General features: G+C 42.7%; 1 protein-coding gene across 1 annotated transcript in view; it reads right to left on the bottom strand.

Annotated features, from left to right (window-relative positions):
• The window catches only part of LOC125453616 (interleukin-18 receptor accessory protein-like), a 62,952-nt gene that overhangs the window by 20,053 nt on the left and 16,523 nt on the right, over positions 1-26,376 (bottom strand). The window contains exons 6-8 of the mRNA XM_048533390.1: positions 24,308-24,376; positions 21,704-21,830; positions 8,482-8,627 (exon numbers count right to left, since the gene is read on the bottom strand). Coding sequence (XP_048389347.1) covers positions 8,482-8,627; positions 21,704-21,830; positions 24,308-24,376 — 342 coding nt within the window. The remainder of the gene's footprint in view (positions 1-8,481; positions 8,628-21,703; positions 21,831-24,307; positions 24,377-26,376) is intronic.

Here is a 26,376-nt window from a genome sequence, read left to right as displayed (position 1 = left end):
ATAGGTATGTAAAAAGAAAGAGATTAGCAAAGATAAATATGGGTCCACTATAGGCCGAGAAAGAAAAAGGAGTAATTTGTGCCTATCTTCAACAAAAAGTCCCTGAAATAATTGAGATCCAAGAATTTAATGAGAGTATGGAATAAATTAGTATTAGTAAAAATGTATTATTTAGAAATTAATGGGACTGAAAATAGACAGATCTCCAGGACCCAATGACCTTCTGCCTTGGGTTTTGAAACTGATATCTGTGGAACAAATGAAAACATTGATGGTCCTCGGTCAAAGTTCTATTCATTCTGCAATGATGCCTACAGATTTGAAGGTTCATGTGTAATCCTGCCATTTAAGAAAGGAAAAAGTGGGAACTACTAAGTTAGGAACCTGATGCCAGTAGCAGGCAACATTCTATAATCTATTATAAAGAATGTGAATACTGGGTATTTAGAAAATAATTTTCTGATTGGACAGAATCAACATGAAATTATGAAGATGAAATTATGTTTAAGAAAATTGCTGAGAGTTTTTTGAGGATGTTTTTAAAGATTTGATAAGAGATAACTAGGTAATTTGGCGTATTTGGATTTTCAGATAGTTTCGATAAAGTACCATGCAGGAGATTAGTAAATAAAATTAAAGTGTGAGAGAGTAACATCTTGGAGTGAGGATTGGTTACCTGACAGGAAGCAGTGAATAGGAATAAATGAACAATTCTTAGGTTTGCAGGCTCAAACCATTGCTGTAGAGTAAGGATCAGTGCTTGGCCCCTGACTGTTCACAATCAATATCAATGATTTGTCTGTGGGGATTAATTGTAATATTTCCAAGTCTACAGATGATACAAATTTATTTTGAGAACGGGAATTGTAAGGAGGATGCAAAAAGACTTCAAGAGGATTTAAGTGGACTGAGTGAATGGTTAACAGTGTGACAGAGGGAAAATAATGTGAATGAGCGTAAGAGTATTCACTTTCATAGGAGGGATGGGAGTGCAGAGTATCTTTTAAATCGCAAGGTATTAGAAATTGTCGATGTCCAAAGGGACTTAGGTGACCTCGTTGAATAACTCACTGAAAGCTAACATGTAATTGCAGCAAGCATTTCAGGAAGCAAATGGTACAATAGCCTTTAAGCCAAGAGGATTTGAGCTCAGGAGCAAATAAAGTTTGTTTTAATTGTATAGAACACTGATGAGACCACACCTGGAGTGTTGCAGGCAGTTCTGGTCTCCTTGCCCAAGGAAGCATATACTTCCTATAGAAGGAATGCTTTGGAGGTTTGTCAGACTGATTCCTATTAGGAGAAACTGGGGAGACAGAGGCTTCTGTTCTCAGGAAATTAAAAGAATGAAAGGTGATCCTTTAGAAATGTTCAAAATACTTAAAGCAAATGCAGAAAGGACGTTTGCATTGGATGTGGGGTCTAGAACTAGAGGCATAGTCTCAGGATAGATGGCAAGCTATTTAAGACCAAGATAAGGAGGAGGGAAGTGAATCTTTCAAATTCTCTACTCCAGAGGGCTCTGGCAGTTAAGACGTTAAATAGACTCAAAACAGAGACTGATAGATTTCTAATTAGGAATGATAGCAAAAAAAAATCGGGATAGAATGGGAATATGGCATTGAAGTAGCCTATCAGCCATGATCTAATATGGTGGAGCAGGATTGTGGGGGCTGAATGGCAAATCCTGCTCCTATGTTCCTATGTGTTCAAGTCATACTCTAGTGCGAGAATCTCCACCAAACAGCTGAAGGTGTTATGTTTTGGATGAGCTTTGAAACCGAGTACGTTCTGAAGAAGAGTCATACTGGACTCAAAATATTATATCTCTTCCTCCCTTTACAGATGCTGCCAGACCTGCTGAGCATTTCCAATAGATTTTGTTTCTTTTTCAGATTTTCAGCATCTGCAGCATTTTGCTTCTATTAAACTGAGGCCATGTCTGTGCTCTCAATTTTGTGGGGATAGCACTATTAGAAAGCAAGGGAGCTTTTCCTGGTGTCCTGGTTGATATTTATCGAATAGATCTCTCAATGAAAAATTACCGTTTGCAATATGCACATTGGCTACTATATTTTCTGCATTACAAAAGTGGATTAATTATCAAAAGTTCTCCCTTGACAGTAACGTGTGTTGTATTTAGCACTGCAGTATTTATTTCCTTATGTGCACAGTCTGAGACTGTAACCTGGTTCCAGCTCCTTGGTGTACTGTGGTGGGAAGGCTCTAAGTGGTTGTCACTCTTCATTGAGTTTTTGTGGGATTTGTATCAAGCTTCAATGAAACCCCTGAAACATAGTCTGGGTCTTGGAATGTGCCAGTCTACATAACTTCGGTAAAAACTAAAAGAACTGTGGATGCTGAAAATCAGAAATGAAAACAGAAGTATCACAGCAGATCCAGCAGCATCTGTGAAGAAAAAAATGCAGTTAACATTTCAGTTCTGGTGACCCTTCCTCAGAAATGAGTTCTGAGGCAGGGTCACCGGATCCGAAACGTCAACTCTGATATTTTGTTCTTAGATGCTGTGAGACCTGCTGAGTTTTACCAGCTACTTCTGTTTTTGTTACATCACTTAGATGGTCCTTGAAGGGCATCACCTCCAGCTCATTGTTCATAATAATACTTCAGAGGTCATTTCAAATTTTCAAAATATTGAAGATATAAGGCCAAGATAATTAAAGCATTACACTTTTGGAATTGCTGGGACCTCACAATTAATGATAGTCAAAGAGTGACAAACATTTGTGACTGATTTTTAATGTAAACTGTAAGTATTTCCCTAAGACTGTATTACTTTAGCTATGTTTACTCATTCACTTTAAATCATGGAATCCTGTGGCATAGTTTCTCCCTTTGATCACTGTGTGTTTGAGTTTCTCTCAATATAAATAGTCTCTACCAGGATCCTACTAGCTGGAAGACCAGCAAGTTTCAGGATGAAGAAAGAAAATCTTTCAACAAGTTGATGGTCTCCAGGCAGCAATTGATATTTATGTCAGTGTACATTCTGAAGAAAAGACTCCTGTCAGTAGCTTAGGTTGAACCCAAATTAAAACCATCTGAGTTCTCTCAAGACTGTTTTTCCAATTGCACATTCTAGAAGGAGACGGCTAATGATGAGGAGGAAATGGCCTCATGGTATTATCACTGGTCTGTTAATCCTGAGGCCCACATAATGGCAGATGGTAGAATTTGAATTCAATAAATATCTGGAATTAAGAGTCTGATGATGACCATGACCATTATCAATTTAGGAAAAACTCATCTGGTTCGAAAATGTCCTTTAGGAAAGGACACTGCCATCTGGGGCGGCATGGTGGTTCAGTGGTTAGCACTGCAGCCTCCCAGTGCCAGGGACCCAGGTTCAATTCCAGCCTCGGGTAACTGTCTGTGCAGAGTTTGCACATTCTCCCCGTGTCTGTGTGGGTTTCCTCCGGGTGCTCCGGTTTCCTCCCACAGTCCAAAGATGTGCAGGCTAGGTGGGTCAGCCATGCTGAATTGCCCAAAGTGTTCAGGGGTGTGTGGGTTATGGGGGATGGGTCTGGGTGGGATGCTCCAAGGGGCAGTGTGGACTTGTTGGGCTGAAGAGCTTGCTTCCACACTGTAGGGAATCTAATCTTACCTGGTCTGGCCTCCATGTGACTCCAGATCCACAGCAATGTGGTTGACTCTTAACTGCCCTCTGGGTATTTAAGGAAGGGCAATGAATGCTGCCTAGCCAGCAACAGCCTTATCCCATGAATGAATAAAATAAATGATGTGAGAAATGTGGGAAATTTCCACATTGGATTATCTTGTTAATTGATGAAAACTAACCTAAAAACTGGTGGTACTTTTAATTTCATTGGTAGAGCTTACACTGTGTTATTTTATTTTTATTTGTGATACATTGTGTATAAAAACGGTTAAGTTGAAATGGTGGGAAAATGTGGTTTGGGCTACCCTTGATCAATTTTTTAAAAATTGGCCTGAAGGGTGTAAAAGGAACCAAATGGTCAAAAAGTAGAAATTCGGCAATGTGAAAACACACAGCTTAATGTGTGGAAAACACAAGCTAAAGTGTTTGTAGCATCTTGCAGACTCATATCTACAGCTGAGTCAGAATAGTTGAGTGCGAAGGTCAATTACTTAAAATGGCTCGTCTGCAATTCAGAATTATATCAAGAGCATTGGCTCAATTCCTGTACTGACTTAGGTCACCATAAAGGTTTAATCTTTGTCCCTTACCTGAGGTATTGTGACCCTCAGGTTACATTCACCAATCAAATTCTCTCTAACAAGAGAGTAGCCTCTAAGACTGTGGTAATGTTCACCTTCATAGTTGAGCACCAAAGCCATTACATTTTCCTTGCTTTAGCCAGGCACTAGGATTGGAACGTTTATGAGTACAGAATGACAGAGATATTGAAACTTTGACCTGGCTTGGGTGGTTACACATTCAACAAAATATTTTGTCATTGGGCTGGTTGAATAACAGTGGGGGCATGACTGGGTTATATTCATCTCAATTGACTCTGTGAAACAAAAAGATAGAGATGCTGCAAGAACAGAAATTTTACAGAGGTTAGGAGTTGCCTTGACTCATATAACTGTACAAGGACGGAATCGTGATGTGCAGATCACACTTCCTCACAGGATATATGAAAAATCCTATTTCTACTTTGATATTGCTGTACAGACTTAGTAAAGATTCACTTATACTGATTTAAGATATACCACCATCACCAATAAAGTTTACCACTTTGAATATATTCAGAACGTGGGAATAAGGGGTTAACGTGTTACTTTGGTTAGAATTCAAATTATCAGAGACAACGATGTTCCTCACCACAGAAACCTCAATGATAATTTGCAACGGTACTAAAACTTTAGTCTACATGATGGATCTGAGAGGGCAATCCATTCTCATCATCAGCTAAGCTATGTCTTGGTGCTTGTTTGAAAGTTCTGGCAATGAGACCTTTTTGTCAAATAAATTTAAATTTGCTCAGGCACCGTCTGAAAGGATGCATTGATTCCTTTACTAGCAGAGCCTCAAGGATGCCATGTATGGACAAGTGCCCAATGAACTTGTGTTGAAAGGTGCTTTTCTGCACAAACCATTTACCTGAGGGACAGGTCATATGGCAAGCCAAAATAAATGTTTTTTTAAAAATAAATAACATTCAGCAATAATTGATGGAAGAATGATTGTGGTTTGCGCACTGCCACATGAAGTAAAAGAAAGGATACGTCAAATGTTGCTAAAGTGTGAATTGCTGCAAAGAAAGCAGAGCTTACGAACAGATGTTTCCTGGAACGAATGAGCAAAATTGACATCACTGACTGTCACATAATTTGATAAAATTGTGTTTTCCTTCAAGTGTTGACTGTGACTTTCATGGATCAATTGTTCTAAGCTGCTTTTCTGATTAATTTTATGATCTGTTACAAAGAAGAAATTTGTTTTTGATTGTGGCACATTGTGAAGAGGGCTAACTGGAAAGCGTTTTAGTAATGCACTGCTTTCAAAGCTTCTGCAATATGTGTTGCACATTTGAGCAGACCTCGCCATCAAAACAGAATGATCTTAAAGGGATGCCTTCGACTATAACGAAAGCTGTGAGCTACATCAACAGTTTCTATTCTCTGTAAAAGTTCAATAATAATACAATGGTAAAACGTTGCCAATTCAGGAAGTGTAAAAAAAATGATGCATTTAAAATATGTTGAATATGAGGAGAAAATGCTTTCATAAAACTGAGATAAAGATGTTTAATCTTACAGTGTAATTAGGGAAACCAGAATTAAGCTGGAATTAATTAGTGTTATTGGCCAGAATTTTCAGAGGCCAGAATAGAAGGTTGGCAGCAGAGGACAGGAATTAAGTGGAAAGGCCCCAGCTGGAGAGGACCACAACACTGTTCTTCCATCTCCCTCAGGTTTCCTGGGATAAGCTGCAAGAGACTTCGCAAACCATTCCACAAAAGCAGCTGGCTACATAGGGCCCAGTTAGGAACACATTCAGATGAAAATTAATTTCTTTGAATTGGGCTAACATGGATCCTGGAGGCTGACTGCTAGGGGATGGTCTCCCAACACCAACATCAGGGAGTCATCAATGCCTAATCTTGCTGTCCAATGTGTCAGTCACAAAGATGAAAAGGCCATAGCTTGAGTGGGAACCAATCCTGTGGAAGGGCAAATTACAGATGCTATAATCTGTTAAACGCTGCTGAATGCCAACAAAATATTTGCCCACACTCATTGCTATCAAGTTTAAATCCCTTGAAAATCTGGCAAGGTGGAAAGTCCAATCCTTGGCAACATACAAAGGTCACTCGGCTCTACAGGTTTAGACATGATGGAATCTCTGCACATACTGACACTTCAGACCAGATTCTCAGCAAGACCCCTGAACTCAGGGTTCTGGATCTTGACCCTGTGACCAACCTGCAAGCTGCAGGCCCAATGACTTCTAAATATGTGTAGTCTAATTGAGCAGAAGGTGAGCTCAGCAACCAATGAGATCAAGTGCCCCCAGGAGGCAGGAGCTGTACTAGTGGCAATATGATCCCACAGGGTGATTATTTTCAAAAGCTGCCCATATTAAATCCCAGCCAGTAGTCTTTTGGTAACACTGGATAGGCCTTACATTTGCCTTATTGTGTATTTCTACATATCGTCCAAGTGCTGAAGTTCTGTTAAAAAGATGAGAAATGGGAAGCTGATTTGTTTTTGTGTAAGAAATTCAAAAACTGCTTAGAAACGAATTGAAGTTAAGATCTCCACATTAGGTGAACTCTTAATTGGTATGGAAACAGATTTCCTGCATTCTTTGAATGGAGTGAGAGTAGAGATGGATCAATTGAAGCATGGGACTCATTTAGACACCTTATGGCAGCCATCACAAAGACTGCTGGCAGTACAAAATGGAATCAAATTGTCACAGTGTAGTGAGAGGCCGGGTGCACACAGCGGGGCAGCCTATCACCTCATCGATGCTGACCTGGAATGAATGTTTGATACCCAGGGTGAATGGGCGGAGGTCTCTTGATAGAGAGTGGCAGCAGGAAGCCACCCCATCGTATAACTGTGGCACCTCTCTGTTCAGCATCATCTCTTTCTACCCCTTCTTTGTCCTCATTCTCCCTGACCTTCTGTTCTCCCCTCCCAGCCAACTGTCTCCTTACAGGAGCTCACTGTACTCAATGTTCCAACCTCCCTGTTGGGCCACATTACAAAGAGAACAGTGACCCACTGCAAACAGCAAGATCCTTTTGGGTGAGTATTGGACTGGTCCAGGTCTAAGGAAAACATGTCCGAATCCCAAAGGTCTGCTCAGTGAGTGTTCAGCTGAAGAAGTGGTATTATTTGTCTCAGATAACAAAGTGTGGAGCTGGATGAACACAGCAGGCCAAGCAGCACCTTAGGAGCATAAAAGCTGACGTTTTGGGCCTAGATCCCAATCATCTAATGAAGGGCCTAGACCTGAAACGTCAGCTTTTGTGCTCCTAAGATGCTGCTTGGCCTGCTGTGTTCATGCAGCTCCACACATTGTTATCTCAGATTCTCCCAGCATCTGCAGTTCCCATTATCTCTGATACAATATTGTTTGTCTCACTTCTGTTTGGAGCTCCTACATGGTGGCCCGCAGCTATCTCTTCATGTGATATCCCTTGTCCCCTAGGATCTTTCTACAGACTTAGGAGCAAAGACTTGAGGCAGTCTAGGCTCGTGGAGAATCATGGCAACTGACAGAGAAGTGATTGTGTACATGTAGGAACCTCTTGTTAAGGTTGCAGGCCCAGTTGAACATTGAGGAAGTGGGAGACTTCAGCTGATAGATTTCACTGGCTGCTTATTGGGAATCCTCATGATCACATGGGTGCAATCATTAATGTCCTGAACTGTGGGAATCCAGTGATGGAGGAAAATCTGTCCCTGTGAAGCCTCCTCTGTCGTGAAATGAATGTGCTGCCCATCTCCAGCAAAGAGGGCACAAGTGGTTCCAGTTGTTGCCAAGATGCCAATCAGGCTGGCAGCAGGTCCTTGAAAAGAGGCTGAAACAAAGAACTTTGAGATCCCGCTGACTTTGATGACGGCTGGCAGGGCTTTGCGACAAGTGTTGTAAGGTGCAAACAGCTCTCTGGCAATGAAGGCTCATATGTCTGTGACTATCTTCTTGCAGCATCACAATCGTCTATTGTACTGAGTAACAGTCAGCTGCAGCTAGCTCCAAAAAATGGTGGTAGTTCCTGCATATGGGCAACATATGTGTTTTTCTTTCACAACCTAAAGCCTTGACAAAATCTGAAAGAGCCTTTTGGCATCTTTCTTGAGTTTCAAAAGGGGGAAGAGTAGGATTTCTGTCCTGCCTGGGTAAATGTGCCTGAAAATCGCCCTTCCTTTGGTATTAGCTCCTATCCAAAGATGGCAGATAGAATTCTTCAGGCAGATGTTGTCCCCTTAAAAATGTACTTGCTGTTAGTTTCTTACCTTTCTCTTTCAGTCTGAGCACACCAGATGCATTTCCCTGAGAATTCTGGGAGAAGCACGTGAAATTAGTACTAAAGTCTTCTTCAGTGACTTTACTCAAATTGGCTTTCCGAATTAAAATGAACCCTTCATTATCATTAGTCTTCCTAAAGAAGATAAATTAGAACAAGTTTAATTTAGTGACAGGACAAATTTTGATCTTGATTTTTGCACAAATATTCTAAAATCTAAACTGGGTTAATTAACTTTAACACAATATGCTGAAATCATACTGTTGTACAAAATTGCGTTGGAAACTATTTTAACCAACCTTTTATTGTAAATAACGGACCTTTTCAAAAAATAAATTTACAAGCAAATTGTATGAATTGTCTCCTTGATTGGTGTTAATGCGTAGCAGAATTTCACTCATATTTAGTTTTAAGCATGATCTTTGTCAGTCTTTCTCACAATGAGTAAATGGAAATGTGATCTGATTACCTACAAGACTGTAAGGAACAGATTTTTCTGCTATTGTTTTTGGATGTATCATATCACTTGTGTACGCCAAAGTGAAATCAGACAAAGATGATTACATGCCTATATGGGAATTTGCCTGATGCTGTGATTGTTTGTGTAAATGCACAATCCAACATGTTGAAACACTACAGCACTAGCATTTAAACTGCAAAATATGCCCCAATATTTTAAAAGGGTTGTAGAAAACAAATAATATTCATTTGTTAAGTGAATGATAGAAATGTTAGTGGTAGATTCAGTGATAAACAACTGAAGGTTGACAAAGTCAAGGCATATCATTTTCCAGTCAAGAGTTTTCTTCCAACCCATGTAACACAACTCACCCTCACTGATTATTGTTTCATGTTAGATATATTGCACCCAGTTAACCTTTAATTCATATTTAACCATTGTTCCTTTGCTGTATTTGTATCTGGTGTTCCTGCCAGACATGACTGGATAATAACATTCAGACATGAATACCATGATTAAATACAAAAGCCAAATGTTTGTTGAGAAATATCACAAGAACGACATGTAGCATCACTGGGAGTGAGTGTAGCCATAAAGATGGATGGTATTAGGAAGATGTTCCTGGAGCCTGGGAATATCATAATGCAGTTTACGGGTATAAATTACAATGTACAATAAACAAAAAAACTCAGAGATGTATTTTTGGATATGGGATCACTGTGAATGAAGCACAGGAGATTTCTAGGAGTGCAGATGAATGGTTAAATTGATGCTAGCAGAGTACCCTAGCACAGAAGTATGTTTTGCTCATACTGGGATGGGACAGGCTATGTCTGGCACCAATAGAGCAGTTTTTCCACCGCCTTCGCCTCCACGCTTACTTCTTCAACCGGGAACCTAACCCTCCCTCCACTGACCCCTTCGCCCGCTTCCAACACAAGTCCTCCTCCTGGACACCACCCCCAGGCCTCCTACCCTCCCTCGACCTCTTCATCTCCAACTGCCGTCGAGACATTAACCGCCTCAACCTCTCCACCCCTCTCACCCACTCCAACCTCTCCCCCGCAGAACGGGCAGCACTCCGCTCCAACCCCAACCTCACCATCAAACCCGCAGACAAGGGTGGCGCAGTGGTAGTATGGCGCACTGACTTCTACATCGCCGAGGCCAAACGCCAACTCTCCAACACCTCCTCCTACCGCCCCCTCAATCATGACCCCACCCCCGAGCACCAAACCATCATCTCCAACACCATTCATGACCTCATCACCTCAGGGGACCTCCCACCCACAGCCTCCCAACCTCATTGTTCCCCGACCCCACACGGCCCGTTTCTATCTCCTTCCCAAAATCCACAAACCTGCCTACCCTGGTCGACCCATTGTCTCAGCCTGTTCCTGCCCCACCGAACTCATCTCCACCTATCTGGACTCCATTTTCTCCCCTTTGGTCCAGGAACTCCCTACCTACGTCCGTGACACCACCCACGCCCTCCACCTCCTCCAGAACTTCCAATTCCCTGGCCCCCAACACCTCATTTTCACCATGGACGTCCAGTCCCTATACACCTGTATTCCGCACGCACATGGCCTCAAGCCCCTCCGCTTCTTCCTGTCCCGCAGGCCCGACCAGTCCCCCTCCACCGACACCCTCATCCGCCTAGCCGAACTCGTCCTCACCCTCAACAACTTCTCTTTCGATTCCTCCCACTTCCTACAGACAAAAATGGTGGCCATGGGCACCCGCATGGGCCCCAGCTATGCCTGCTTCTTTGTAGGTTACGTGGAACAGTCCCTCTTCCGCACCTACACAGGCCCCAAACCCCACCTCTTCCTCCGTTACATTGATGACTGTATCGGCGCCGCCTCTTGCTCCCCAGAGGAACTCGAACAGTTCATCCATTTCACCAACACCTTCCACCCCAACCTTCAGTTCACCTGGGCCATCTCCAACATATCCCTCACCTTCCTGGACCTCTCAGCCTCCATCCTAGGCAACCAGCTTGTAACTGATGTCCATTTCAAGCCCACCGACTCCCACAGCTACCTAGAATACACCTCCTCCCATCCACCCTCCTGCACAAATTCCATCCCCTATTCCCAATTCCTCCGCCTCCGCCGCATCTGCTCCCATGATGAGGCATTCTACTCCCATACATCCCAGATGTCCAAGTTCTTCAAGGACCGCAACTTTCCCCCCACAGTGGTCGAGAATGCCCTTGACCGCATCTTCCGCATTTCCCGCAACACATCCCCCACACCCCACCCCCGCCAAAACCGCCCAAAGGGGATCCCCTTCGTTCTCACACACCACCCCACCAACCTCCGGATATAACGCATCATCCTCCGACATTTCCGCCATCTACAATCCGACCCCACCACCCAAGACATTTTTCCATCCCTACCTTTGCCTGCTTTCCGGAGAGACCACTCGCTCCGTGACTCCCTTGCTCGCTCCACACTGCTCTCCAACCCCACCACACCCGGCACCTTCCCCTGCAACTGCAGGAAATGTTACACTTGCCCCCACACCTCCTCCCTGACCCCTATCCCAGGCCCCAAGATGACTTTCCATATTAAGCAGAGGTTCACCTGCACATCTGCCAATGTGATATACTGTATCCATTGTACCCGGTGTGACTTCCTCTACATTGGGGAAACCAAGCGGAGGCTTGGGGACTGCTTTGCAGAACACCTCTGCTTGGTTCGCAATAAACAACTGCACCTCCCGTCGCAAACTATTTCCACTCCCCCTCCCATTCTTTAGATGACATGTCCATCATGGGCCTCCTGCAGTGCCACAATGATGACACCCGAAGGTTGCAGGAACAGCAACTCATATTCCGCTTGGGAACCCTGCAGCCCAATGGTATCAATGTGGACTTCACCAGCTTCAAAATCTCCCCTTCCCCCACCGCATCCCAAAACCAGTCCAGTTCGTCCCCTCCCCCCACTACACCACACAACCAGCCCAGCTCTTTCCTCCACCCACTGCATCCCAAAACCAGTCCAGCCTGTCTCTGTCTCCCTAACCTGTTCTTCCTCTCACCCATCCCTTCCTCCCACCCCAAGCCGCACCTCCATCTCCTACCTACTAACCTCATCCCACCTCCTTGACCTGTCTGTCTTCCCTGGAATGACCTATCCCCTCCCTACCTCCCCACCTATACTCTCCTCTCCACCTATCTTCTTTTCTCTCTATCTTTGGTCTGCCTCCCCCTCTCTCCCTATTTATTCCAGAACCCTCACCCCATCCCCCTCTCTGATGAAGGGTCTAGGCCCGAAACATCAGCTTTTGTGCTCCTGAGATGCTGCTTGGCCTGCTGTGTTCATCCAGCCTCACATTTTATTATCTATTATATTGTGATGGTAGTAATGTTTTTTGGGATTATTGGGAATGGATTGATATGAGTAAGAGTAAAGACCCCGGTGGAGCACAGGAAGGAGAAATTTGTGTGACAGTGATATGATGGTGCTTGTAACAGAATATATATTACTGTTTAGGATTATTTGGGCAGAATTTTACTAGCCCTAGAGTGTGTGAGGAGGAGGGAGTTTCCGGGGGAATCAAGTCAAAATGGGACCAAATGCAACCGGTAACTTTCCTAGTGGTGAGCTGTAATGCCAATTGGTTGCCCATTCCAAGATCACGAGCAGCCAATTCAGATAATTAAAAAGGCACTACTGAGAATCATTTTACTGAGGCATCATCATTTAGTAATAGCAAGGTGACCCATGGCATTGGAAAGCCACCAACTTAATGGGGACCACTGGAGCCAGAGATTCAACACACAATGGTGGGGTCGTAGGCAGAGAGGGAGTTTTGACAACTCACAACAATCTCCCTGGAGATGTTTCCCCTCTGACTCTCGATCCCATGTTGAGGGGAGCTTGTTTCCCAACCTGCTAGCTTCAGGAATGACCATGTCTCCAACCTGTGCTGCTGAGCTGACGGAACTACTGGCCTTTATTTGAGCTGAACGACTCAGGAGCTCGCCCAGCATCCTTATTGAGATTGTAACTCTTCAGGCTGCCTCTGGTAAAATTACCAAGCTGTGGTCAGTGAAGGCTTGGGACTGGCATTTCTCAACCTCAAATGACCCAACTCACCTAGATAAAATTCAAGTGTTTTTGGCTAAAATCTACAGATGGGACTGAATCCAAAATTTTTTGTCAAAATCTGAGTTGTGTTTAATTTTTTTGGGAGGATGTTTTTTGCCAAAAGGCCAAATGAAGGTTGACACCTTATCTCAAAAATATTTTACCAAGCCCCTCACATCTGATTTCTGTCCCATTTTACCACTTGCCATTCACAAAATAAATCAATATGACCCATTGTGTAAACTCCGCAGCCCTCATACTTCTCCAAATCTCCTCCCAACCTACCTACTTCAGGTCTACAGCAGCCTTTCTTTCCCACCCAGCCCCTACCATAAGGTGCATAATGTGACCATGCTTGATGTATTCATTCACTCCCAATCACCCCTTTGATGATGACCACCCTCTCCTGCATTATCTTCTTCCCTGTCATGCCTTACTTTTGTCTCCATCCTTGCAAATTCTGCCACCCCCTTCATAATTGCTCTGCACCCTTACCCAACATGTCCAGCCCCCATCCCAAAGACGAACCTGCCGAGGCCTACTCCCACCTTTTAGTGTACTGAACTGTTACTGGGGCCTCCCCTTGATTTAATGTGTGGGAACCTCTGACTAATTGGAGATTCTTGTGGATTTCAGCAGAGATGACTCTCCTAGGGCTTTGAGAGATGGCTGTGTGTTTGGTGCCCATGCAATGTGTTTGTCAAGTAAGCTGCTGGCAAATGGTGTAGGTGTGAAACTGACATAGCCCACAGCCCCTCTAGACTGAGGACTACTTAGCAGCAAGGCAAGCACCTGTTCTAGTGCTCGCTCTAATTGGTATAATGAGTAAAGGCAGGGTGTGAACTTGCGGGTAGATGCTAAGTGAGCATGCACTAAGCACTAAATGAGCATTCCTGAGACACAGCCTGATCTAGTCTGTGAGCTGCGAGCCTCTGTTTGATGCAAAGTGTCCCTACTGCAGCTTTTCAGTGCCGGGTCACTCCTTAATACAAAACTGTGTTTCCAGATCACACTGCCAATGCATCAGAGAAGTACTAGGCTGGTCTTGATGGGTTGCCAATTGGCAGATGCTAACGTCCAATGGAGTTCGGGTGCATGACCCCGATGCCCAGTGATTGTACCCTGAGCTATAGTCTGGTCAAGGACATCATGGAGGTCATTCGGAGCAAGCAGTGAAATTCAATGGGTACATACTTTGTTTCACTTGTCAAGTTTCCTGGATGTCAAGCTGATTTGGTGAGTTTATTAAGATGGCTGGTTGAATTTCAATGAAAGAAGTAATGCTGTTAATAAGCATTAATCCACTATTATTGGCATCTCACCCGGTTGCTTGTGAAAAGCATAAAAGATGGAGTGACATGGTCATGATTTCAAGTTGGACGTCATTGCAAATGTCGCCCAGTTCTGCCACACGTTGTGCCTTAGCCCACACCACTCAGATGCCTATAAGGTTCAACCCATAAAATGTAAAATCACATAAGCATTTTCATTCAAAAATCTATAAAGTTAGGAACAGACAGATTGTTAAAAAAAATTTCAACATCTGAGTTTCTGATGCAACACAATTTGTACCTAAAATGCGAAATTGTGAAAATAACTATAACTAACTCACCCAATTTTAATCCTGAGCAAGTGAATCAATTTGACTGTGTTAGAACCTCCGGCAAAAAGAAACAGCTTTTGATCACAATCTCCCTGTCATCATCAGATACTGACTATGTACTCAGAACAGATGTTCATCTTTTATTACGGAGAGATGCAATCATCATTTTATTTTTATGTATCTTAAAAAGAATTGATATAGGTTTTCAATGAAAAGCATGGAATATCAGAAGGCCAATTTGCATGTGAGAATGTATCCATTGTAGGCAACTCAAAAATGAGGGCAACAAAATCTGATTAGTTAATGCCCACAATGCTTTCAATGCAGTGTTGTTTGGTTCCAAAATGGCTTTCATTCCTCACATGCTTAATTGCAATACAGCCCCTGCAGGACAGTATTATTGCTCAGGCACTAGCAAGCATTCACTGGAAGTATGTAGATTAGGCAGCTCTGCATGTAGTTCTGCTTTGATGTTGTGACTGCCATTTCCAACCTCGAACATGCTGTGAGTGCCGGTTCTTAAATATACACAGCTGAGCATGCATTCAACAACAGGAAGTGCCTCTCCCCGACCCCAACAGCAATAGTTAGAAGTTTCATTGATTGCTCTTGGGTTAACTTCTGTTAGATTAGAAATGCTTTGCGGCTTGCAGATTTGTTTAAAGTTGTTAATACTGATGATGCTGCCACATATAGAAACACCTTGGTTTTGACCCAACAGCTTCTGTACCTGCTCCTAGTTATGGATGCTATTGCTTCTCTCTGCCTTGACCTGCAGCATAGGAGGGAATATGAAGAAAGGAGACACAGAGAGATATACAAGCTATTCTTTGAGGGAGGAGATGAGAAGGGAGAGCTCTTAACAGGAGACTTGTGAGAGCATTTCTACCAGGTTTAGCACACCATTTAGGTGATTACCTGCTATTCTGCAGCAAACAGAGGGTATTTATTCTGTTGGTTTTTCTGTCTTTCAGCCACCACATCAAACAAGAGGTTGGCTCCTAGGAAACAAGAACTCTTCATTTTTTGGCTTGGACCATGACTGTACTGCTGAACCATGAGTGGCCACCATGCGTAAAATAAGAGCTATTCTGCCACACAAAACATCATTGAGCAGATCATTAGTGTGCTACATGCACATACTGTAAAGAATTTTTTTTAATTACCCACAGACAGAGAAGTTGGGATTTTGTAAACCTACAGATTATTTCTCAATCTCATCTCCTTATTACTAATCATCTACTAGTACTAATACCTGGTATTGGAGCAAACTGTAACAGGTACATCAGCCATGTACACTGTACAACATTTACTGACACACATGCCCTTCTCTTGTAGGACAAGGTGGGGCATAACTGTGAATAGCAGCGTCTAACTACTAAAGAAAAACATGGCTACTTGTTCTCATCAGCATTGAAGAGACAAGTTATTGGGGCAGCCATGACTAAGACCGTGGCTTGTGAAGGGACTGAAACTATTGGAAATGGTGGTCTGTTACTACCTAACTGACCTTGTCACATCTCAGTTTCCATTCATCTCATGGTATCTTCTAACATACAAGCTGCCGATGGTGTAATCATGCACCAACTGCTTTCCCATCCTGACTTTATTCCAACTGTATTCTTTACCCAGGGAATAATGTTGCCAATGGGTTCTGGGATACCATATTTAAGCTGACTGATGGGCATGAACAATGCTTGGTGCATTGCTAAGCCAGATAGAAAGTCTCTGTCACCAACAAGGAGCATGGAAGACTATGGGACCAATTCGGAATTTTCACAGAGTTTGAAGTCCATTGTTTTTTCCAATGTGCAAGTGGTGATGAACTCCATGATACCACAGATGACTATGATACAATATGTGGAACTATTGTACAGTAAGGTTTTCGGGTTGTGTTCAGTGAAATCTTAGTTGACGGAAATGATCATGGATAGTACAATGAGAAGGACAGTGTGCTGGTTGCCTCTGATGTTTCTCCATTTCCTCCTTTTCCAGCTCTGGAGCTCTCACCACCTACCTGGTGATAAGGCCTGTACTCACAGAGAGCTCAGGTTGAGCAGGACACAGCAGTTCGTAATGAATTGCAGCATCCATTCCGATGAATATCGCAAAACTCTTTCAAAACCACTTGCATTTATAACCCAAAGATCAGTTGAAACTCAACCATATTTATATGGGTCTGGAGTCACATGTAGGCCAGACCAGCTATGTACAGCAGTTTCTTTCTCTAAAGGATATCCGTGGTAGTTTTTTTTTTCTGTTGCTGACAGAAATGGTTTAATGATCATATCTGACTCTTAATTTCAGATTTTCACTGACTTCAAATTCCAACATCTGCCACAGTGGGATTCAAACCCCACCCCAAAAACATTACCTGGGGCGCTGGATTATTAGTCCAGCAATAATATCACAAGGTCATCACCTTCCATCATATAGACAGGATTATTCGATTTCCTAGTGAGATGTTTCCTCTCCATGCACTTTTCATAATAAAGGTTATATAGCATATTATCATTTTGGGAATTTTAAGGAAGAGATAACATAGGTGTGTGGTTTTCTATGCTGGAGGGCCAGAGGTCATCCAATGAGTCTGCTTTGTCATTCAATTGAGATAATGGTTGACCTGATAACCCTCAACTCCACTTTGCTGCCTTATCCCTATAACCCCTCATTTCTTCTCTGCTTAAAAAATTGTCTCTCAGTCTTGAATATGCTAATTGACCAGCCTCAACAACTCTCTCTGATAAAGTAATGCACAGATTCATCACTGTGTGAAAAAGAAAATATTTCTCTTCATCTCTATCTTAAAGGGGCGACTTCTCACTTTGAGATTATGCTTTCTGGTCATAGTCTCTCTAAACAGGTGAAATAGCCTCTCCCTGTCTATAATAAATAAAGCAAAGAACTAGAGCGGCTAGGAATCGGATTCAAAAACAGAAATTGCTCGAGAAACTCAGCAGGTCTGGTAGCATCTGTGGAGAGAAAACAGAGATTATGTTTTGGGTGCAGTGGCCCATCTTTAGACCTCTCCCTGTCAAACCTGTCACACCCACTAAGGATCTTATATGCTCCAATAAGGTCATTTCTCATTGTTCTGAACTCCAATTAGTACAGCCCTAACCAACTCAGCCTATTGTTATCAGGCAATCCCTTTGTGCCTGAAATCAATCTACTTAAATTCCTTTGGACTAACTACTTCAGTTCCTAGTCTTGTGGACTTATGGTCTTAACATTTCAGGGGACTCTCCATGGTCAGTGACTACACGCATAGCCCCGGTCATAATATTCTGTACCTGACACGATCAGTCTCACTGCATCATCATCTCTAAACCATTTGCCATATGGTTTTGCAGCAATACGGCTGGTAGCTCATTTTGCACAGCAAGACAGGCACCCCTTGGGCCAGGGTGCATCTTAGGACTGCTCACTGACTCTCTTGGCCCTCACTCACTTTGTGCCAGCTTCAATACCCACAGCAGCCCTGCCTTACCTTGCCTTGTGGCCTTTGCAATTAGTCAGAGCTTAAAGATCACTGTACTTCTGTCTTTCTATGCAACTTAGCACAAACACAAAGCCAGGCAGTTTCTCCTGGTTGTCAAGAGTGATCACTCAAGGCAGTAGATAATTTGCAGTACAGCACTGTGCCTCATCAATCTCACACCTACAGCATTTGCCAGCAGCCCTTGCAGCAAACACACTGCTTGTGCTTCAAGTAACTGACCACGTCTGAAGGTCAAAATAGGGGTCTTCTACGGTTTTTTTCCTGATGCAGTAAGTGAAGGATGTCAGCTCATCTCAGTCTAGGAGCTTGCATTTGTTCACTGATGGCTTGGGGTGGACACAGTCAGGGTGTCCACGATATTCTGAGGAGTGGGCTATGGCAAGTCCTACAGGTCAGTTCAGGTAACGTATGGTTCATAAGTCAGTTAGAGAGTTGCACAGTGATCAGTCTGGAGATTGGCCATTCTCTAGCTGTTTCTCCATCTAAGTCGGTCAAGGGGCTAGTCTATGGTCAGTCCTGACAGGGTGATGAGTCTGCTCAATGAAAAGTCAAGATGGGATATCAGGAGACAGTGCTGTCTTTGGAAAATTAGGGAACACACTGCTGGGGACTGGATGCAGCATGCTGGGATGCAGACGGGCGAAGAACGTTGATGGAGGAAATTCAAAACATAAAAATTTGCCAGTGATAATGGGAACTGCAGATGCTGGAGGCTCTCTGATGAAGGGTCTAGGCCCGAAACATCAACTTTTGTGCTCCTAAGATGCTGCTTGGCCTGCTGCATTCATCCAGCTCCACACTTTGTTATCTTATAAAAATTTGCCATATGGTTTTGCAGCAATACAGCTGGTAGCTCATTTTGCATAGCAAGACAGGCACCCCTTGGGCCAGGGTGCATCTTAGGACTGCTCACTGACTCTCTTGGCCCTCACTCACAGGTGATACTGCATTGTGGGATGTGATTTACTACAGGATGGGGATTATCAGTGGTCATTATTAGCAATGGCTTCAACCATGTGCTGCACAATTGTTGGCAATGACAACACTGTGGGACCAAGGTTTTCTTTTCATGAGGGTTCCTGATGTAATTCCAGGTGGTGAGTGGAAGAATGTGGAGGATCAGCACTGATGGCCTGTCTGGGAAGAGCACTTGGGGGTTTGGGAGTGAACAGGGCCTTACTTAACCAAACTGAACCTGAGGATTTTTCCAAGTGTACCTGCATTGCATTCCATATTTGCTTGACTTGAGAATGTGCACAGCAAATAGAAAATGGTGGTGCCCACACCCAGAGTGGGTGGAGCCAGAGTTTGTTGCTGTCTCAGCATAACGGCTGTGTGTAATGGGAGATCCTTCAGTGAATGTTTTCACAGAGCAGGTGAAGTCATCTGCATTAAGAGAATGCATGTGAAATGCCTGCAGGGTACGACAGTGCAAATGCTGGTCACCAGCAATCTTGACTTGTTGTTAGTCATCACAGATTCAAAGTGGGTCATCTCCGAAAAACAGAAGTAACCACCGGCAACCGCAAGTGGCACTTTTAGGCCACAAAGATACTGCAATATCTCATTGGCTGCACAGGGTTACAGAACTGATTCCCTTTTCACTTTGAACAGTAAACATTCTCCAACATACCCATATAGGCAATGATGCCTTCTTTGGGTGATGTGAGACTAGGATAGGGTCTTAGTACTCATGCAGCATTTGCAACCTCCTACAGTCTCTTTGTGACATGACTGGTGATGCACTCATTGGAATAATGTCCGATGCCAAAGTTCCAGTAGAAGTATTCTTTGGCCTTCTTGTCAGATTGTTCCATGTCCCACTGGATAGAGGAATAGCTAACCGTCTTTTGTGAATGATGTGAATGCTCTCTGCTCATGCTGACCAGCAGCCTGCTGTGTTTCTTAAGATACTTCCAGGCTCATTGTAAGTCTGACTGATGGACCAGCCAAAGCAGGATTTATGGTCATTGTTGCTGTGCTACAACAAAGATGCATAGAAACAGGGCAGGAACAGCAAACCCAGGGCCAGCAACACCCTCCAGCAGATGCAGAAAAGCCTGCAACTGAAGGTCCCCTCAGAATGTGGAGGAGGTACAGGGAGGACCAGAGTCTATCATCCTTGATGCCATTTTCTTGAGAGGTGCATGGCACACTGGCTACAAACTGCTGACATTCCAGGACATACTTACAGAACTAATGCCAGCTGCTGGAATGGGAGCGACAACAGGAAGGAATGTGTAGCCACCCTATGTTGGTGGCCATCATGGCGACAGCCACATTATATTTTATGCAACTAGTTCCTGTGGTGGTACTTTCAATCCTCAACACAAAAGTGCACTAAGGCTGTCACTGATGCAGTTTGTGCCGGAACACACCACTTCATCTCATTTCCCAGTGACCAAATCTGCGCTGCATCCTGGGCAGCAAGAATCAGCAACATATCTGGCTTCCTCAGCTGCAGGATATGATATTTTGTACACACATAATGAGACCTATTTCATAACGCAGCTGAGTTCATCCAAAGAAGAGAATTCTTTCCACTAATATACAAGTCATTTCTGGTCATTTGTACCCAATCTGGGACAGGCACCCCGGAATCTACCAGGATGCATATTGTTGAGAATTCTCAGGTTCCTGCAGCATGTCCAGGGCTGGATTCCTGACAAGGATGGTTATGAGAGAACAAGGGCTACCCACTGTAGCCAAGGCTAATCATTCCATAATACAACTCCTTGACTGAGTGTACGTAGATACAATACAGCCCATTCTTCACCCAGGGCCACCATGAAGCAGACTGTGGGCCTGCTGAATATGAGGTTCCAATGCTTGGATAGGTCTGCACTCCAGAAAAAGTGTGCCATATACTTTTAACATGTTGTGTTATGCACAGCTGGAACTAGCAAAAATGAAAATGTGATGAACTCCAAACATTTGGGTGAGCAGGAGCAACTTCCCTAGAAGGAAAACAACAATATTGAGCAAGAAGAACATCACCTTCTACTTGAAAAAGCGTAGCAGTATCAGGGCAGCTACAAGCCAAACAGTGCTTAATTGGTTCCAGTGGATTGAGAACTGAGTGCAGTGATCGTTTGTTGACTGTAAATTTGTTGGTGCTTGAAAGGAAAGCTGTCTATTTCTGTTTCAAGGGGGAAGTGCAGCTTCAGTGTGTTTCGTTCTGTTCAACTTTGCTTTTGTTGAATGTAAGTTAATGCTTTGAAATGTTTCCCAAATTTGATGACCCCACATTAAAGAACAATACGATGCTGGTCTCCCCAGGGCACGAGGAAAAGTTACCCATGATTGTCAATATAAGAAGCAGACAGTATAATGTTTAATTGCATCATGATTAACAGGCATAAATTATCAGTACACTGAAATGCCCTAACACGAGACACAATTTTCTTGAATTTTTCTCCTGAAATCTTTGGTCTTAAGAGCTAAATCCATGTGGAGGGAGTTAAGAGTAATTGATTGAAGTTTTAGTCCAGAGCCATGATACATATCATTGAAACACACAACTTTGTCTCAGAAACTAGTACTTACTGAACTTCACCCTGCCGGAGTCTCATATTTTCTGTCACATCTTTGCCATTTATTAGCCATTTGATCACGGGATAAAATTTTCTTTCGAACCCAAAATAAACTTTGCACATTAACTGCACAGATTGTCCTAAAATTAAACACATAAATTGTTAGAAATAGTGTATTTGGTGAAAAGTATTCAACTAATTCCTGTCACCTTGAATGAGCCTGATTACTCTCAATAATAACGGGTAAACTGGTTCATTGCATGGGATGGTCTGTACATGTGTTGCAACACACTAGACTGCCTTTTCTTCATTTCTCAATGGGAAATCTTTAATGTAATTTAAATAGATTATATACACTGAGAAACCAAGTTAATTTGGCTTACGTCAAACTTGACTACGCAAAGAAAACTTTGCAATGACAGTACCTCCAGCCACAAAAAGGGAAGTTATGTTGAGGACTCATCAGTATTGCTTTTGATTCTCAATAATTACAGCAAAGGAGGTAGCTCCCAACTCAAGGCTCTGCATTAGTTTCTTTCAAAAACACAGGCACAGACTGCATTGAGCATTGAACTTTTCAAGTCATCGCTTGCATCTGGTTTCAAACGAGAAAGATGTGAACTGATACTTGGAGGGAAGATCATTGCATTCCTCACTGTTGCAGACATTTCTTGCAAGATCCATCAAGGATGTCAAAATCTCTATTGTGAAATAACACATCTAGTACCTTACTTTTTCAAGCATTCTTTGTTCTCTTCAAAGCTCTACAGTCTGTGTCTCTGGTTCTATTGCAAGGATGATGGAGCCCAAAAAATAGGAAAGGTTTGCCACTACTTTACAGGGCATTAGTGACTTTGCAGCTACTGGACTATGTGCTGTTTGGTCTCCTTATTTAAAAAAGGATATATTTTCATTAGGAACAGCTCAGAGAAGGTTCACTAGACTGATTCCGTAGACAAAGGGGTTACCTTCTGAAGAAAGAGTGAGGCGATTGGGTCTATACTCATTGGAGTTTGGAAGAATGAGAGGCAATCTTTTTGAAAGATATAACATTCTGAGGGGCTTAACAGGTAGATATAGAACTAGAGTTACAATTTTTAAAATAAGAGATTTCACATTTAAGACATGAGATGAGAAAGAGTTTCTTCTCTCAGAGGGTTGTTAATTCTCTCCATAAGGGAGTAATGGAGGTTGGTCATTGAATATAGTTAAGGCTAAGTGTACAAATTTGTGGCCTATACAGGGGCCAGGGTAATGGGGCAGGAAGAAAAGAGGAGTTAAAGCTGCAGTCAGATCAGCCACGATCTTATTGTTTGATAATGCAGTCTCATGGAGCTGAATAGAATCTATCTCCTATGATCTCATGATCCAGATGTTTTACATTGGACAGCAAGCAGAAGTTGAGGTTTTCAGGCTGAGGTATTTCTAGGAAATTAGAGGCATATTCAGTGCAATAAAGAAACAATGGATGCGAAGGATGGCTCTGTTCTCTTATTGGGCTAACACTTCCAGAATTTCTTCTCCTTCAACCATCACAACAAAGACGTAATGTTTGCTTCTTGGATAGCAGTCAATGATGCGTGTTATGACGTGCTTGTAACACAGCACCTACCATTCATTTAGTACAAGTGTGGCATTTGCTAGTTCTTCCAAAACTCTTCCTTATTTCAGTAATCAGCATTTTCAGAATCTATTTAGGAATGTTAATACTTAGTCACTTTTCAACATATTTTAAATATTTGCAACAACTGAAGATCTTTTAATGGAAAACATAAGTTCAAAAAAAAACTAATGTATTGGCCAAAGTATCACAATACAGTTTAGCTAAAACCAGCTTTTTGATGGCTATAACATGCATTCAGCATTAAGAAGCTAATTTCAGCAGTTAAGGTGTCAAGGTCCCAGTCGAACCCATGTGAAATGGCTGAGAAATGTACAGTGGAAAGTCACTCAGCTACAGGGGATTTCTAGAGATGAGCCATATTTACATAAAACATTCTCTTAGCTGAAGCTTGCAAATATCAATGATAAAATCTCAATCTCTATTTGCCTCAAGACTGCTTATTTGAAGAGAGAAATGGGTGGAGCCATGGACCAAGGTCTGCTCACTGACCCATCTTTATCAGATTCTCCATCAATTGCACAGCTATGGAAACTTGAGACAACATGTTCAGCAACCAATCAGCTCATTCAATTTCAGACACTCAGGCTGATAACATACAGGTGAAGTCGGTGGATATGTGTGATCTGGCATTCCTAATGGGAGCAGTGAAGCCACCATAGACTTACCAGACCATAGAGCTACCCTCTCAAGGAGAGAAACTTCTGGTGGTGGTTTAACCCGAAGGTCACCATGCCTCAGGCAGATGGAGATATTCAGAAGGAAGGACCTCAGCTGGTACAAGAATTGAACTCATACTGTTGGTGTCACCCTGCATCTGCAAACCAGACACTCAGCCAAGTTATGGAAATATGTGCATTCACTTGTCACCCCCTGCCCCCACCAAATCACAATGTGCTCATTACAGATTGCACTCCCCACTAGCCATGTCAAACTGCAGAATCTAAAACATTGTGTACATTTATTTGCATAGAGATGCAAATGTTTCTGACTTACCAAGCTCAACCTCAATTGTTTTTACTTGATGGGGGTCAATAACAGTAGGAGCTCTCCTTGTGTCATCAGCTGAAATAAATAATCACATTGTATTTGTAAAATTGTCACGCCCAGAGTGCTGCAATGTCATGGTCTAGCAGTTTTGTGTTTCTTTGTTTCAGGTTGTTACAATAGAAGGTGTCTCATCTTATCCCACCAGCACAATATCAACAATGTACCAACTACCAGGAACCAAGATCCTCTCTACAGCCAAAATGTACACTTCAGTTTAGCCTTGCTAAGTTACAACATTCAGTCCTGATTGTCTAAGCTTTACTATCTATTTTTCTTACCAACATAAACCAAGCCAATTCGAGTTCCCTAGAGTCCACACCATATTTTTAAGCTGTGGCAGAAACTACGACAGGCAAATATTCAAGCTTCTCACAGTAAATTAACATAAGTTAAAGACACCTGTACCAGTTACAAAGTTCAGCACATGTACTACAAAGTCACATGTATGTGAAGTATATGTTACTTTTACAGGTAGGTAATCTGTTTAATAAGGATTTAAATTGCACAGGGAGGCAAGTGGACACTGAGAGCAACAATGTTGCTCAATTGGGGACGATACTTTTCAGATTTTGGCAGAAAATAGTGCGTTTTTGATTTCAACGTGTCTTAACACCCTTTTTCTCTTCGTTCATAAACAATTGATTCACAATTTCAACTTGACATTTACCATTAGTTTCCTTTCTGAGAATGTGAAGATGATGTGTCCCTTATGAACTCACCATACATCATTCTTCCATTCAGGGCAACTAGGGGGAACAAACTTAGGAGGTGTCAAACTACTACTCACATCTAATGCTCATTCATTTAACTTTCAGACATTATGACACATAAAAGTAAATTTCATATTCAGTGTGGGATTCCAACATTCTGAAGATTTAATATAGAACCCTTGAAGAAATGGGATTCAACTACATGATAACCATCCAAGCAATGTGTAATCTCTTGACATTTATACACATGACATTCCCCAATGTTACAGCACAGACTTCAGTTGTGTGTCTCAGTATCGTTTAACTCCAAATAAAATATTTTATGTTTTACAATGAGATGGAATCATAATTTATAAATTAAAGAACAGAAAAATATTAAATTATTTCAGGAAAAGTAATATTTAAATAAGTTACTTTTCTGATGCCACTGCAGTATCAAGCAATTAAGCACTAATGGTTCAAAAACTAAGACACTCCTAAACTTTTGTACAACTTTATGACAATTCACAGCAAGTTAAAAAATTAATAAAGATACGCTAACTCAAATCCAGAAACCTCAGCACCAAGGCCAATGGAATTTTAGTAATGTTGGATTGCAGATTGAACAGTTTGGGCCATAGGCAGTTTGTATAATGCAAGATCGGGTTGGAATCAAGGATTGCTTGGAGTATGGAATGGACAGTGAAACAGCTAAGCATAAACTAGTCTGGAGCTACAACAATAAGCTAGATGTCAAGAAATATCAACATGGAGCTCAGGGTGGCTACCTGGCATCTTCAGCTCACCACTTGCTCCAAAGGACCTCCGTGTTGCTCAGGTTCAAATAGGATCTCGGGGCATGATTCACTGCCAGAGCCCCACACCTCAACCACAGATGTTGGCATCAGCACTCACCAGCCCCTCACGATCATCATGGCACTCTCAAATCCATTTGCAGGCTGCTCAGGGAGTATGGCAACAAACACTGAAAGGCTGAGGCAGGGCCATCTCTGCACAGAGGGACAGGCACCCAGCTCTCAGATTGGACCAGCCTAATATCTCAGGGCCACTTGCTTGCTCTCTTAATTCTCACTCACTTTGCACCAACCTACATGCTGGCCACATTCATTCGTGTCTTGCCTTGCTTGGCTCTGCATTGCCTATTAGCAGAGTTATAGGATAGTGCCTCTTGCCTTGCTGGTCAGCAGTCCTCAGTCAAGGGGGCACACATCTTGCTATACATTAGTGTGCTACACCAAACTCACAACTGCAATAGGTGCCAGCATTGTAGTTGGCAAACACATAGCATGGGCAGCAGTTATCCAA

This window comes from Stegostoma tigrinum, chromosome 6 (assembly GCF_030684315.1).
Source record: "Stegostoma tigrinum isolate sSteTig4 chromosome 6, sSteTig4.hap1, whole genome shotgun sequence".
Lineage (NCBI taxonomy): Eukaryota > Metazoa > Chordata > Chondrichthyes > Orectolobiformes > Stegostomatidae > Stegostoma > Stegostoma tigrinum.
Note: the sequence above shows the minus strand (reverse complement) of the source record. Positions and strands in the feature narration are given on the sequence as shown.